The sequence below is a fragment of the Macaca thibetana genome, chromosome 3 (assembly GCF_024542745.1).
Source record: "Macaca thibetana thibetana isolate TM-01 chromosome 3, ASM2454274v1, whole genome shotgun sequence".
NCBI lineage: Eukaryota > Metazoa > Chordata > Mammalia > Primates > Cercopithecidae > Macaca > Macaca thibetana.
The window spans coordinates 136,128,455-136,142,887 of record NC_065580.1 but is presented as its reverse complement, the minus strand read 5'-3'; the positions used below and the strand labels follow the sequence as shown (position 1 = coordinate 136,142,887).

At 47.6% G+C, this 14,433-nt stretch overlaps 1 protein-coding gene across 4 annotated transcripts in view; it reads right to left on the bottom strand.

The window, feature by feature from the left end:
• The window catches only part of LOC126950329 (general transcription factor II-I repeat domain-containing protein 2B-like), a 61,797-nt gene extending 50,699 nt beyond the window's left edge, over positions 1-11,098 (bottom strand). For 2 of the 4 annotated variants that reach the window (XM_050783636.1, XM_050783637.1), the window contains exon 1: positions 8,301-10,512. In XM_050783636.1, coding sequence (XP_050639593.1) covers positions 8,301-8,781 — 481 coding nt within the window. In that variant the 5' untranslated portion in view covers positions 8,782-10,512. Of the gene's footprint in view, positions 1-8,300; positions 10,513-10,560 lie in introns of those variants that run through there. The other 2 variants (XM_050783638.1, XM_050783635.1) reach the window with 2 other exon arrangements.
• Positions 11,099-14,433: the final 3,335 nt, after the last annotated feature.

Genomic DNA, 14,433 nt, shown 5'->3' with positions numbered 1-14,433 from the left:
CTGCCTCCCAGGTTCAAGCAATTCTCCTGCCTCAGCCTTCCGAGTAGCTGGGATTATAGGAACCTGCCATGGGGCCCAGCTAAGTTTTGTATGTTTTAGTAGAGACGGGGTTTCACCATGTTGGCCAGGTTGGTCTTGAACTCCTAACCTCAGGTGATCCACACGCCTCAGTATCCCAAAGTGCTGGGATTACAGGCATGAGCCACCGCGCCCAGCGTTATTTTATTTTATTTCGACATGGAGCCTTGCTCTGTTGCCCAGGCTGGAGTGCAGTGGTGTGATCTCAGCTCACTGCAACCTCCGCCTCCCGAGTTCAAGCCATTCTCCTGCCTCAGCTTCCCAAGTAGCTGGGATTACAGACACCTGCCACCATGCCCGGCTAATTTTTTGTGTTTTTAGTAGAGATGGGGTTTCATCATGTTGGCCAGGGTGGTCTTGAACTCCCGACCTCAAGTGATCTACCTGCCTTGGTCTCCCGAAGCCCTGGGATTACAGGCATGAGCCAATGCTCCTGATTGGCTTTTTTATTTTTAAGAGTCAGGGTCTCACACTGTCACCCAGGCTGGAGTGCAGTGGCTCAATCATGGGTTGCTGCAGCCTCCAACTCCTAGACTCAAGCCATCCTTGCCCCTCAGCCTCCTGAGTCACTGGGATTACAACTGTGAGCCACTGCACCTGGCTCAAACAACTACTTCCTATGATTGTTTCTTTCACTTCTGACCTTTTATGAATCCCCTCAACTTAAAAATCCAAAGGAATCACATATTATGTAATTCCATTCATATTAAATTTCTAGAATAGGGAAATCTATAGGAACTGAGACTAGATTAGTGGTTATTTGGGGTTGATAGCTAAAGGGTAGAAGGTTTCAGAGTGATGAAAATGTTCAAAATTGACTGTGATGGCAGGGTGCGGTGGCTCACGCTTGTAATCCCAGAACTTTGGGAGGCCGAGGCGGGCAGATCACAAGGACAAGAGATCGAGACCATCCTGGCCAACATGGTGAAACCTTGTCTCTACTGAAAATACAAAAATTAGCCAAGCGTCATGGTGCACGCCTGTAGTCCCACCTACTCAGGAGGCGGAGTTTGCAGTTAGCTGAGATCCCGCCACTGCACTCCAGCCTGGTGACAGAGCCAGACTCCATCTCACAAAAAAAAAAAAAAAAAAAAAAAAAATTGACTGATGATTGTTGTACAATTCTGTGAATATATTTTAAGAAACCACTGAACGGTACACTTTTTTTTTAATTGTCTTTTTTTTTTTTTGAGACAGGGTCTTGCTCTGTCTCCCAGGCTGGAGTGCAGTGGCACAATCATGGTTCACTGCAACCTCTGCCTTCTGGGTGCCTCAGCCTCCTGAGTAGCTGGGATTACAGGCGTGCACTACCATGCCCGGATAATTTTGTGTATTTTTAGTAGAGATGGAGTTTTGCCATGTTGGCCAGGCTGGTCTTGAACTCCTGAGCTCAGGTGATCCACCCTCCTCGGCCTCCCAAAGTGCTGGGATTACAGGTGTGAGGCACCGTGCCCACCACTATTTTTTAAATTTTTATTTATTTTTCTGACAGGGTCTCATTGTCACCCAGGCTGAAGTGCAGTGCCATGACCATAGTTGGAGCACAGTGGTGCAATCACTGTAGCCTTCACCTCCTGGGCTCAAGCAATGCTCTTGTCTCAGCCTCCAGGGTAGCTAAGACGACAAGCCTGTGCCACCACACTCAGCTAATTTTTTATTTTTTAAAGCAGTCTCATTATGTTGCCCATGCTGGTCTCAAACTCCTGGTCTCAAACGATCCTTCCACCTCAGCCTCCCAGAGTGTTGGGATCACAGGCATGACTTACCATGTACAGCCTGAACTGTATACTTCAAATGGGTGAATTGTATAAGTATGTGAATTTTATCTCAATAAAACAGTTTTAATTGTATTTATTTATTTGTTTTTGAGATGGAATCTCACTCTGTGCCCAGGCTGGAATGCAGTGGTGCAATCTCAGCTCACTGCAACCTCCGCCTCCCGGGTTCCAGCAATTCTCCTGCCTTGGCCTCCCAAGTAGCTGAGACTACAGGCTTGGGTCACCATGCCTGGCTAATTTTTGTATTTTTAGTAGACACAGGGTTTCATCACATTGGCCAGGCCAGTCTCAAACTCCTGACCTCAAGTGATCTTCCCTCCTTGGCCTCCCAAAGTGCTGGGATGACAGGCGTGAGCCACTGCGCCCGGCCAAAGAGATTTTAAAAAATCAAATAAAAGAGAGGTTGGATGGAAAAAAAGAAAATGAACATGTACCGAACTACATTCTACACGCCGATGCTTTTATAATCACCCAATTTAAAACTCACATACCCTCCAAGGGAAATATTATTTTCCGTGAAAGGACAGAGAGAGCATGGGATCCTGCTGGGGGGTGTACAGATGGTTTAAGGAATGGCAGAGGCTGCAACCGCAGTGGAGGAGCAGAAGGGCAAACAGAAGAAAGGCCCCAGGAGGGGAAAATAAGGCGGGTGACCACATGTCCTAGGTGGGGCAGTCCCAGCCCATGCCCGCCCTGCCAGTGAAATTGTAACAGTGGTCTCTTCATTCTCAAGTGCCTGGAAGATGAATTATAAGATATTTATTTATGGGTTGTTGTGTGACATGCGCGCAGACACACACACACACACACACACAATTACTAGAATCATGGCACCCCGCGTCCTTAAAACAACCTCCAAGCTCAGAGAGGTCTCTCCCTGATGCCGACCAAAAGGCAATCAAAACACCGATCTCTTAACTCAATGCTTAAGTCTGCGTACTTTATTTAGCATGAAGAAAAATGGTCAAAACAATCATGCAATCCATTTCCTGTGAGATTTTTAAAAAGATAAAAATTCTTTTTTTTTTTTTTTTTTTTTTGAGATGGAGTTTTGCTTTTGCTGCCCAGGCTGGAGTGCAGTGGCTTGATCTCAGCTCATCGCAACCTCCGCCTCCCGGGTTCAAGCGATTCTCTTGCTTCAGCCTCCTGAGTAACTGGGACTACAGGCACGTGTCACCGTGCCCAGCTAATTTTTTGTAATTTTAGTAGAGACGAGGTTTCACCGTGTTAGCCAGGATGGTCTCGATCTCCTGACCTCGTGATCCACCCGCCTCGGCCTCCCAAAGTGCTGGGATTACAAGCGTGAGCCACTGCACCCAGCCTAGTTTTTGTATTTTTAGTAGAGATGGGGTTTCACCATGTTGGCCAGGCTGGTCTTGAACTCCTGACCTCAAATTATCCTACCGCCTTGATCTCCCAAAGTGCTGGGATTACAGGCGTGAGCCACCTCGCCCAGCCTAACATAAAGGAAACAGTTTTTAAATAAAAATTCTTTTATCTGATGTAAACCAGACTAGATAAGGATATGTTTCATTTCTTTAATTATAAAGGTGAAATACTCGTTTATGTCACTTAATGTTTTTTTTCTGTACCCTGTAGAGCAGGGCTGACACACAGGTAGTGTGCTCAGAGTCAGCTAAAAATGATTTAATATTTAACTATAATTTTTTTATAGCAAAGTTCACCCTTTTCAGTGTACAGTTCTATGATTTTTTTTTTTTCTTTTTTGAGACAGGGTCTCACTCTGTCACCCAGGCTGGAGTGCAGTGGAGCACTCTCAGCTCACTGCAACCTCCCCATCCCAGGCTCAAGCAATCCTCGTGCCTCAGCCTCCTGAGTAGCTGGGACTACAGGTGTATGCCGTCATGCCCAGGTCATTTTTTACATTTTTTTTAATAGAGAGGAGGTTTCACCATGTTGCCTAGGCTGGTCTCGAACTCCTGACCTTAGGTGATCTGCTGCCTTGGCCTCCCAAAGTGTTGGGATTACAAGTGTCAGTCACCCGCCTGGCCCTTATGAATTTTGACATATATAAAGTCATATAGCTACTATTAAAATCAAGGTATAAAACAGTTCTGTCACTCCCAGAATTTTTTTTTTTTTTTTTTTTTTTTTTTTGAGACGGAGTCTCACTCTGTTGCCCAGGCTGGAGTGCAGTGGCGCAATCTCGGCTCACTGCAAGCTCTGCCTCCCAGGTTCACGCCATTCTCCTGCCTCAGCCTCCCGAGTAGCTGGGACTACAGGCGCCCGCCACCACGCCTGGCTAAGTTTTTTTTATTTTTAGTAGACGGGGTTTCACCGTGGTCTCGATCTCCTGACTTCATGATCCGCCTGCCTCAGCCTTCCGAAGTGCTGGGATTGCAGGCATGAGCCATTGCACCCGGCCCACCCCTAGAATATTATACCACAGTAATCCCTAAACAGGCTCTGATGTCAAAAGTCTGCTATTTAACAAAAAAGAAAATAAAAATAAAAACACAAACAAAAATAGAAATTAAAAAATTGAAAAAAAGAATAAAATAATAGGCAGGATGATACCAGGTGGAATTCAAAAAAAGATACTATCAGTTGGCGTCAACTATGCTACCAGTAATCATTGAAAAAACAAGTGTTTCATAATAATTGTTATCATTTTTTGAGGCAGGGTCTTACTCTGTCACCCAGGCTGGAATGCAGTGGTGCAATCACAGCTCACTGCAGCCTCTGCCTCCTTGGGCTTAGGAGATCCTCCCACCTCAGCCTCCTGAGTAGCTGGAATCCCAGGCATGCGCCACCATGTTCAGCTAATTTTCGTATTTTTTGTAGAGAGGGGGTTTCGCCATGTTGCCCAGGCTGGTCTCGAACTCCTGGGCTTAAGTGATCTCCTGCCTCATCCTCCCAAAGTGCTGGGATTACAGGTGTGAGCCACTGTGCTGGGCTGAGTGTTTCATAATTATTGTACTTTCTTTGCATTTTGTACATAACAACAAATGGAGGCAGGAATGTTGTCTTTTATATTTTATGATTTGGAACACAGCATGCATTAATAGAAAACTGAAAATAATGAAATATGACTATAAGCCAACACAGTGTTTCCCGTCCCAAGTACATTTTCCTGAGAAAATTTCACTGCACTCTAATAAAGCTCAAAATCCTTGACCGTAAGAACTTGTACCACAGAATAAAATCTCCCAAAGCTGATATAGTTATTAACCATTTTCCTACTCACATCTGAAGTGCCAGTACCATTTATTGAGATGACAGATTTTTACACAGTACTTAACTTTTTGCTCTTTTATTTTGAGATGGAGTCTTGCTCTGTGGCTCAGGCTGGAGTGCAGTGGTGCAATCTCAGCTCACTGCAACCTCTGCCTCCCGAGTAGCTGAAATTACAGGTGCATGCCACCACACCCAGCTAATTTTTGTATTTTTAGTAGAGACAGGGTTTCACCATGTTAGCCAGGCTGGTCTCGAACTCCTGACCTAAGGTGATCTGCCTGGCTCAGCCTCCCAAAGTGCTGGGATTACAGGCATGAGCCACCGTGCCCAGCCCTTTTTGCTCCTTTAAAACTGTAGATGTAAACTCCAAAAACTTCCAAATCTCATTTTGTTTTCCCAGCAATCCTGGAGGACCTTCTGTCCTTCTAATGTAATATTTTACTAATGAAAAGCAAATACCTAGAAAAATCTCCAGCCTACAGGTCAAATCCAGACTGCAGCCTATTTTTGTAAATTAAGCTTTGTCAGAACACAGTCACATTCACTTGTTTACATCTTGTCTACAGCTGCTTTCCTGCAAAGGAAGGTTTGCATGCATGTGACAAAGACCCCATGTCCCCAAAGCCAAAAATATTTACTATCCTTACAAACAAGGTTTGCCCATCACTGATCTAGAATCTGTATCTATCCCTTACAACCTTTCATCGTTTGGAATGTCATCCACTCCCTTTATGAAAACTCTGAAATCTTGAAATAGTGGCCTGATTTATTTTTAAAAACTGTTCCTAGATTTTCCTTTCCAAAGGTTAATTTTTCAGGTTTTAAAGGGCTTAGATTTCTGGTTTTGTTCTGGTTTTCAGACAGTCTCGCTCTGTCCTCCAGATCGAAGTGCAGTGGTAAGATCACAGCTTACCATGAACGGCTAATTTTTTGATTTTTGATTTTTATTTTTTTGTAGAGACAAGGTTTCACTATGTTGCCCAGGCTGGTCTTAAACTCCTAGGCTCAAACCATTCTCCTGCCTCAGCCTCCCAAAATACTGGAATTACAGGAATGAGACACTGCGCCCAGACTCAGGGCTTGTTTTCTGTTTTGTTTTGCTTTTTTCTTTTGAGACAGGGTCTTGCTCTATCACCCAGACTGGAGTGTAGTGGCATGATCATAGCTCCCTACAGCCTGGGATTCCCAAGCTCTAGTGATCTTCCCACCTCAACCTACCAAGTAGCTGGGACCACAGGCGCACACCACTGTACCCACCTAACTTTTGTATTATTATTACTTTTTTTGGTAAAGATGGAGTTTTGCCATGTTGCCCAGGCTGGTCTTGAACTCCTGGACTCAAGCAATCCTCCTGCCTCAGCCTCCTAAAATGCTGGGATTACAGGCATGAGCCATCACACCCAGCCACAGGGCTTAGTTTTAATTAATAAATTCTACCTGCTTCACAGCTCAGCCTACAAGTACAAACTCAAGAGTACACGATTCACCATACAACAAAAATAATACTAAGCATCTGCAATGTAAAAACGTATACTAGTGGCCAGGCGAGGTGGCTCACATCTTTAATCTGGGAGTCAGAGGCGGGCAGATCACCTGAGGTCAGGAGCTCCATACCAGCCTGGCCAACATGGTGAAACACTGTCTCTACTAAAAATACAAAAAAAAAAAAAAAAAAAAAGGACAGGTGTGGTGGTGGGCGCCTGTAATCCTAGCTACTTGGGAGTCTGAAGCAGGGAGAATTGCTTGAACCCAGGAGGCGGAGGTTGCAGTGAGCCAAGATCATGCCATTGCACTCCAGCCTGGGCAACAAGAAGAAAACTCTATCTCAAAAAAAAAATTAGCTGGGCATGGTGGCACGCTCCTGTAATCCCAGCTACTCAGGAGGCTGAGGCAGGAAAATCTCTTGAACTCAGGAGGCAGAGGTTGCAGTGGGACGTGATCGTGCCACTGTTACTTCAGCCTGGGCGACAGAGCAAGACTCCGTCCCCACCCCCCAAAAAAATGTATACTGATGGCAAGATGTGTAGGGGAATCACAAGCAATACAGTAAAAGAAGCCAGACACCCGTGAAATGGCCCCAGGGCATGTAGGAATGCAGATGAATCAACTGGGAGGACAAGAGAAATGAAGGGCCAGGAGTCTCCCCCTTATCTTTGGGGGACTCGTTCCAAGACCCTCAGTGGATGCTTGGAACTGCGAATAGTGCCAAACCCTAAATCTATTATGTTCTTTTTTTTTTTTTGAGATGGAGTCTCACTCTGTCGCCCAGGCTGGAGTACAGTGTCGTGATCTGGGCTCACTGCAACCTCTGCCTCCCAGGTTCAAGTGATTTTCCTGCCTCAGCCTCCCGAGTAGCTGGGATTACAGGTGTGCACCACCACGTCTGGCTAATTTTTGTATTTTTAGTAGAGACAAGGTTTCACCATGTTGGTGAGTCCAGGCAATATAGTGGGACCAGCCCGGCAACATAATGGGACTGCCTTTACAAAAAAATTAAAAATTAGTCAGGTGTGGGGGTGCAGGCCTGTGGTCCCAGCTATTCAGGAGGCTGAGATGGGAGAATTGCTTGAGCCCAGGAGGTCGAGGCTGCAGTGAGCTGTTATCCCACCATTTCAACAGGGCGAGACCCTGGGCAACAAGGCAAGACTCTGTCTCAAGAGAAAAAAAAGAAGGCCCGCCAGGCGCAGTGACTCATGCCTGTAATCCCAGCACTTTGGGAGGCTGAGGTGGGTGAATCACCTGAGGTCAAGATTTTGAGATCAGTCTAGCCAACATGGTGAAACCCCATCTCTACTAAAAGCATAAAAATGAGCTGGGCGTGGTGGTGCACGTCTGTCATCCCAGCTACTCTGGAGGCTGAGGCAGGAGAATAGCTTGAATCCGGGAGGTGAAGCTTGCAGTTCGCCGATATCGCAATACTTCACTCCAGCCTGGGTGACAGGGCAAGACTCTGTCTCAAAAAAAAAAAAAAAAAAAAAAAGGCAAAGGTGACAGGTATAGAATTTTCAACTTGCATCAGGTCAGCATTCAATAAGTTCTGGATTTTGGAACAGATCAAATTTTGGATTTTTGGATTAGAGATGTTCAACCTGTACATACACACCTATGATGAATTTTAATTTATAAATTAGGCACAGTAAGAAATTAACAATAATAGAATAAGTATATCAAGTACTGTAATGTTATGTGAATGTGATCTCTCTCTCGATCTCTCTCTCTCAATATAACTTGTTGTAACGTACTTACCCTTCTTCTTCTTCTTGTAGTGATGTGAGAATCTATGCCTGAATCTGTGTAACCATCCCTTACTCGCAGTAAATGGCTTGGTGTCAGTTTCAGAGCATCCCTTGCTGAAGTCTTGGTATAGGCTCAAGGCTTTCTGGCGCAACACGTTGCTGTCAATGGGAACACGTTTTCTGTTCATCTCTTCTACCCACAAATGCAGTGCCTGTTCCATCTTAACTAAGCACTTATCACGCACCGTGGCCGTCACTTTAGCAGTTGGAGGTGAGACAGCAAAACTAGCACGAATTTCTTTTTCCTTCTTCACAATTTCACGGATGGAAGATTCATTCTTCCCGTAGATCTTAGCAACCTCAGCATAGGATTTTTTTTCTTTCCTGATTAAGTCGAGAACTTTCACCTTTTCACTTAGAGGAAGCACTTTACGGCTTCTCTTTGGCCTATCCAAATTCCCAGCATCACTACTCTTGTGCTTTGGGGCCATTATGACGGAAAATAAGGGTGACTTGAACACATACACTGGGACACTGTGACGGTCGATCTGATAACCGAGCCAGCTACTAAGTGACTATGGGTGCGGAGCGCCCACAGCGTGGGGACGCTGAACAAAGGGGACGATTCACTGCCAGGCTGCACAGCGCGAGATTTCATCACAGCGTGCAATTTAAAACTTATAAATTGTTTATTTCTGGAATTTTCCATGTAATATTTTCAGACCACGGTTGACCTCCGGTAACTGAAACAGCGGGTAAGGGGGGAAAACTGTACTTCCAGGTTCCGCAGCCTGAGAATGAGAGAAGGGACTGTGCAGGCTGAAGGCGTGGGGGAAGAGCCAGGGCCCTGGGGAGCAGACGTCAGGGACCAAACAGGCAGACAGGCAGGAAGAACCGTGACCCACTCCAAATCGCCACTGAAGATTGATCCCAACTGCAGGCTGGTGCCAAGCCCCGCGTCCACGGAAGTCACACAGCCTATGATGCCTTCCTCTCCAAATGGAAGCAAAGAGGAGAAAAGGCTGCTGGAGTCTTCAATTGCAGCCGTGAGCAATCTCCAACTGGCCAGTTTCCAAGCTTATATCTAGACATCTGCTTACTTCAAATTACCAGCACGAAACTAAAACACGATTTTTAATTTTCCTTAAAACACAAAGCTTGGCCCAGCAATTCCAGTCCTTGGTATACACCTATGAGAATTGAAAACAAATGTCCGCACAAAAACGTGTACACCAATGTTCATACCAGTATTATTCATAACAGCCAAAAGGTGGAAATGACCCAAATAGCCATCAATGGATGGAAAATCAAAATGCTGTGTATTCATATCATGGATTTTTATTCAGCCATAAAGAAGGAAAGAAGCCAGACACACGAAAAACTTGGGATGATTCTATCCACACGAAATGTCCAGAATAGGCAAATCCATGGAGACAAAAGTGATTGCCAGGGGCTGGGGGTAGGAACAGGGTGGGGACCGGGGAATGACGGCCTAATGGGATTGGAATTTCTTCTCCTCGGGTGCTGAAAACGTTCTGCAATTAGTGGCAAAGGCTGCACAACTCTGTGCACTGAATTATTCACTCTTTAAAGGTGAATTTTACAATGGATCTCAACGACGCTGTTATTAAGAAACAAGAAAGCGTGGGCTTGAGGGGTGGAGAATACAGCCCTGCGAAACTTTTCCCCCCTTGAACTGGAAACCAGAATTGCAACGGGAAATTCCCGGGCCTCGGCCTTTTTCCTTGGGAGTCTGGATTGGTTTTTCGCCAACAAACAGATCCCCGGAGACCGTCGCGAGGACCGTATCGACGGACAAAACCCACAACCTGGGCCTCTGGGCGCGCGTGACGTCAGGGGGCGGATCCGAGGCGCAGTTGCGGGGTAACAGCGGCGGCCCCGCCCCCTCACCTAACCAATCAAGCGCGCCCGCACGCAGCGCGAGCGCCCCACGTACGCCGGGCGGAGCGTGACGTCACGCACACCCCCCGCTCGGCCAATCAGGAAGGAGAGGGATGCGCGCTCCGTGCGTAGGACCATTGCCCCCGCGGCAAGGCTTCCCCGCCCCCACCCTCACACCTCTGGTCCTGCCCGTGGGGACCGGGGTTCGGGGGGGGCCTCGCCTCGGGGCGCCGGGGTGTGCCGGGGTGCTACCTCCCGCTGCGGCCGGGTGACCTCCCTTCCCCAGGCCCTCGGGAGTAGGACGTTAGTGCCTCCGAAAGGCAACCCGCCCTTAATGGCGGCGGCGGCGGCGGGGGCGGGGTACGCACCTGAGGGCGCCGGGCCGCGCCGGGCCGGCCGCGGAGTCAGAGGCCTGGGCCACCTGGGAGCGGCCGATGGCCGAGGGCTGCGGCCGGGAGCCCTGCGCGGGGGACGAGCACGCTGCGGGGCGTGTGGGCGGCGGCCGAGGCCCCTGCTTGCCACTCGCCCTCCTTTTTCTCTTTCTTTCTTTCTTTCCCCCCCTTTTCCCCCCTTTTTTTGTTTGCTTCCTGGAAGGCAGCCTCTACTCGTGTGTCCGCAGCGCCCCAAGTGGGAGTCGCCGTTTCCGGTGCTGTCGAATCCAATTTAGCCGCGCTGTGCATTTGCTTGGAGGCGTGCAGCCTGGTCCCCCGAGGTCCAGACCCGCTCAGCCATCGCTGATTGTGGCATGGATTGCTGGCGGGGCCTTTCTCACCCCGGACACCGCCCTCAAACGTGCATGCAGTTGCTTGCTGTTATTTAATTTTCTCTCTTTTTTTTTTTTGAGACGGAGTTTCACTCTTGTTGCCCTGGTTGGAGTGCAATGATGCGATCTTGGCTCACTGCAACCTCGGCCTCCCGGGTTCAAGCGATTCTCCTGCCTCAGCCTCCCAAGTAGCTGGGATTACAGGCATGTGCCACCAAGCCCGGCTGATTTTCTATTTTTAGTAAAGACAGGGTTTCTCCATGTTGGTCAGGCTGGTCTCAAACTTCGACTTCAGGTGTTCCGCCCACCTCAGCCTCCCAGAGAGCTGGGATTACAGGCAGGAGCCACCGCGCCTGGCCTTTCTTCTTCTTCTTCTTCTTTTTTTTTTTTTTTTTTTTTTAACGTGATTGCAGTTTGTACCTGCAGAGCAGATCACCACCAGTAACCGGTGAATCTGGGCCTTAAAGTCCTCGAGTTTTTTCTGATAAACTGCAACATCCTGTCCTAACCTTTTCTGATAGGGTGGGTGGCATCACCAGCCAATCATGGGCATAGTCGGACATTATAGTAGTCTGACTGAATTATATATATATTTTTTTCTTAGATGGAGTTTCATTCTTGTTGCCCAGGCTGGAGTGCAGTGTCACCATCTTGGCTCATTACAACCTCCACCTCCTGAGTTCAAGGGATTCGCCTGCCTCAGCCTCCCAAGTAGCTGGTATTACAGGTCTGCACCACCACGCTCTGCTAATTTTGTATTTTTAGTAGAAACGGGGTTTTACCCTCTTGGCCAGGCTGGTCTCCAACTCCTGACCTCAGGTGATGCGCCCACCTCTGCCTCCCAAAGTGCTGGGATTACAGGTGTGAGCCACCGTGCCTGGTCACATATTTATTTTTAAATATCTCAAAAAGAGAATAAGAGAAATTGTTTACCCGTGGCTCAGAATTAACGTGTTTTTTGCTGTTTTTTCTTTTTGCTTTCTTTTGGGACAAGGTCTCTGTTGCCCGGGCTGGAATGCAGTGGTGTCATCCTAGCTCAGTGCAGCTTCAGACTCCTGGGCTCAAGCAGTCCTCCTGCCTTGGCCTTCCAGAGTGCTGGGATTACAGTGGCTAATTTTTAAATGTTTTGTAGGGACAGAGTCTGTGTTCCCTAGGCTGGTCTTAAACTCTAGGCTCAAGTGATCCTCCCACCTCGAATTCCTGAGTAGCTGGGACTCCCGGCATTCACCCCCAGGCCTGACTAATTTTTTTAAAAAATTGTAGAGACTGGGGTCTTGCTTTGTTGCCCAAGCTGGCTTCAAGCTCTTGGGCTCAAGGGATCCTCCTGCTTTGCCTCCGAAAGTGTTGGTGTTGCAGGCATGCATGAGCCACTGCACCCAGCCTGCTTCATATTTTCATTTTTTTTTTTCCTTTTGAGACAGAGTCTTGATCAGTTGTCCAAGCTGGAGTGCAGTGATGAGATCATAGCTCACTGCAGCCTCAACCTCCCCAGCTCAAGAAATCCTCCCACATCAGTCTCCCTGAGTAGCTGGGACTGCAGGCAGGTGCCACCATGCCCAGCTAGTTAAAATTGTTTTTCTAGAGAGGGATCTCACTGTGCTGCCCAGGCTGGTCTCAAACTCTTGGGCTCAAGCGATCCTCCTGTCTCTGCTCCCAAAGCGCTGGGATTACAGGCATGCAGCCCCGTGCCCGGCCCACTTAGTCCTTGTTGAAACATTGCTGGGTGTTCTGCCTACTTTTGTGACTGCTGCTGGTCCTTCTCTTTTTCCCAGCCTTTACATGGTGCAGGTGTAAGAGTTCAGTGTTGGATCTCTCTGCTGTCTGCTCTCACTCCTTAGATGAATCTCCTCCAGTCTTAGAGCCTTAAATACATTTTAAGGTTACATTTTCATATCGTTATGACTCCCAAATATTTATCTCCAGCCCAGACCATTCCCCTAAACTCCACATCTACTCCACTGCCTGCTTTGAAATCTTCACTTGTACAGTGACTTAAGAAAAACTTTTTTTCTCTTGGAGAATAGGCAGCCCAAGAAGAACATGTCTCATGCTCCCCACACTTCCTCCTGCAGTCTTCTCCAGCTCAATGAATGAAACTCCATTCCTCCACTTACTCAAGCCAGAAGGCTTGGAAGCATCTTATTCCTCCCACACCCCACACCATTCCTTCAGACACCTCTGGCAGCTCTAACTTTGCCCAGATTCTACAACTTTCTCTGTCTCTCTCTTTTTTTTTTCTGCTATGTGTGTTGAGGGGAGAGGGACTTGCTGCATCACCCAGGTTGGAGAGCAGTGGTACAATCATAGCTCACCGCAGCCTCAGCCTCCTGCACTCAAGCAGTCCTCCCACGTCAGCCTCCCGAGTAGGTGGGACCCCAGGCGCACATCACCTCACCCGGCAAATTTTTAAAATTATTTGGCCAGGCGCAGTGGCTCACGCTTGTAATCCCAGCACTTTGAAAGGCCGAGGTGGGCGGATCACAAAGTCAGGAGTTCAAGACCAGCCTGGCCAACATGGTAAAACCTTGTCTCTACTAAAAATACAAAAATTAGCTGGGCGTGGTGGCGGGCGCCTGTAATCCCAGCTACTCGGGAGGCTGAGGCAGGAGAATTTCTGGAACCTGGGAGGCAAAGGTTGCAGTGAGCCAAGGTTACGCCACTGCACTCCAGCCCAGGCAATAGAGCAATACTCCATCTCAAAAAAAAAAAAAAAAAATTATTTGTAGAGGCTGGGTGTGGTGGCTGACACCTATAATCCTAGCACTTTGAGAGCCCAAGGCGGTTGGATTGTCTGAGCTCGGGAGTTTGAGACCAGCCTGGGCAACATGGTGAAACCCCGTCTCTACTAAAATACAAAAGAAATCAGTGGCGGCATGCGCCTGTAGTCCTAGCTACTCAGGAGGCTGAGGCAGGAGAATTGCTTGAACCCAGGAGGTGGAGGTTACAGTGAGCCGATATCACACCACTGCACTCCAGCCTGGGTGACAGAGCAAGACTCTGTCTCTACAAAAAAAAATATATATATATATTTGTACAGACAGGGTCTCCCTGTGTTGCCCAGGCTGATCTCAAATTGCTGCTCTCAGGGGATCCTCCTGTCTCCTTCCTCAGCCTCCCAAACTGTTGGGATACAGGCATGAGCCACTGAGCCTGGCCTCTACCACTTTCTGATGGCCCCCACTACCACCTCACGAGTCCAAGCCAACACTGTCTCTTGCTATAGACTCCTAATTTCTCTCCTTAATTCTGCCCTTAACCCTCTTTCATTCTCAACACAGTAACAAGAAGAATCTTGTAAAATGTAACTCATTTCACTCTTCTCAAAAATGTCCATTTCAGAGTAAAGGTCCTAATTTACGCCTTCTGTCCAAGACGAAGTAACAAAGACCAGATTTACCCTCCCAGCTGCAACAATAAACAAAAATGCATGAAACAATGTGTTTTTCAAGACATTAGACATCAGGTGACAAAAGATAGT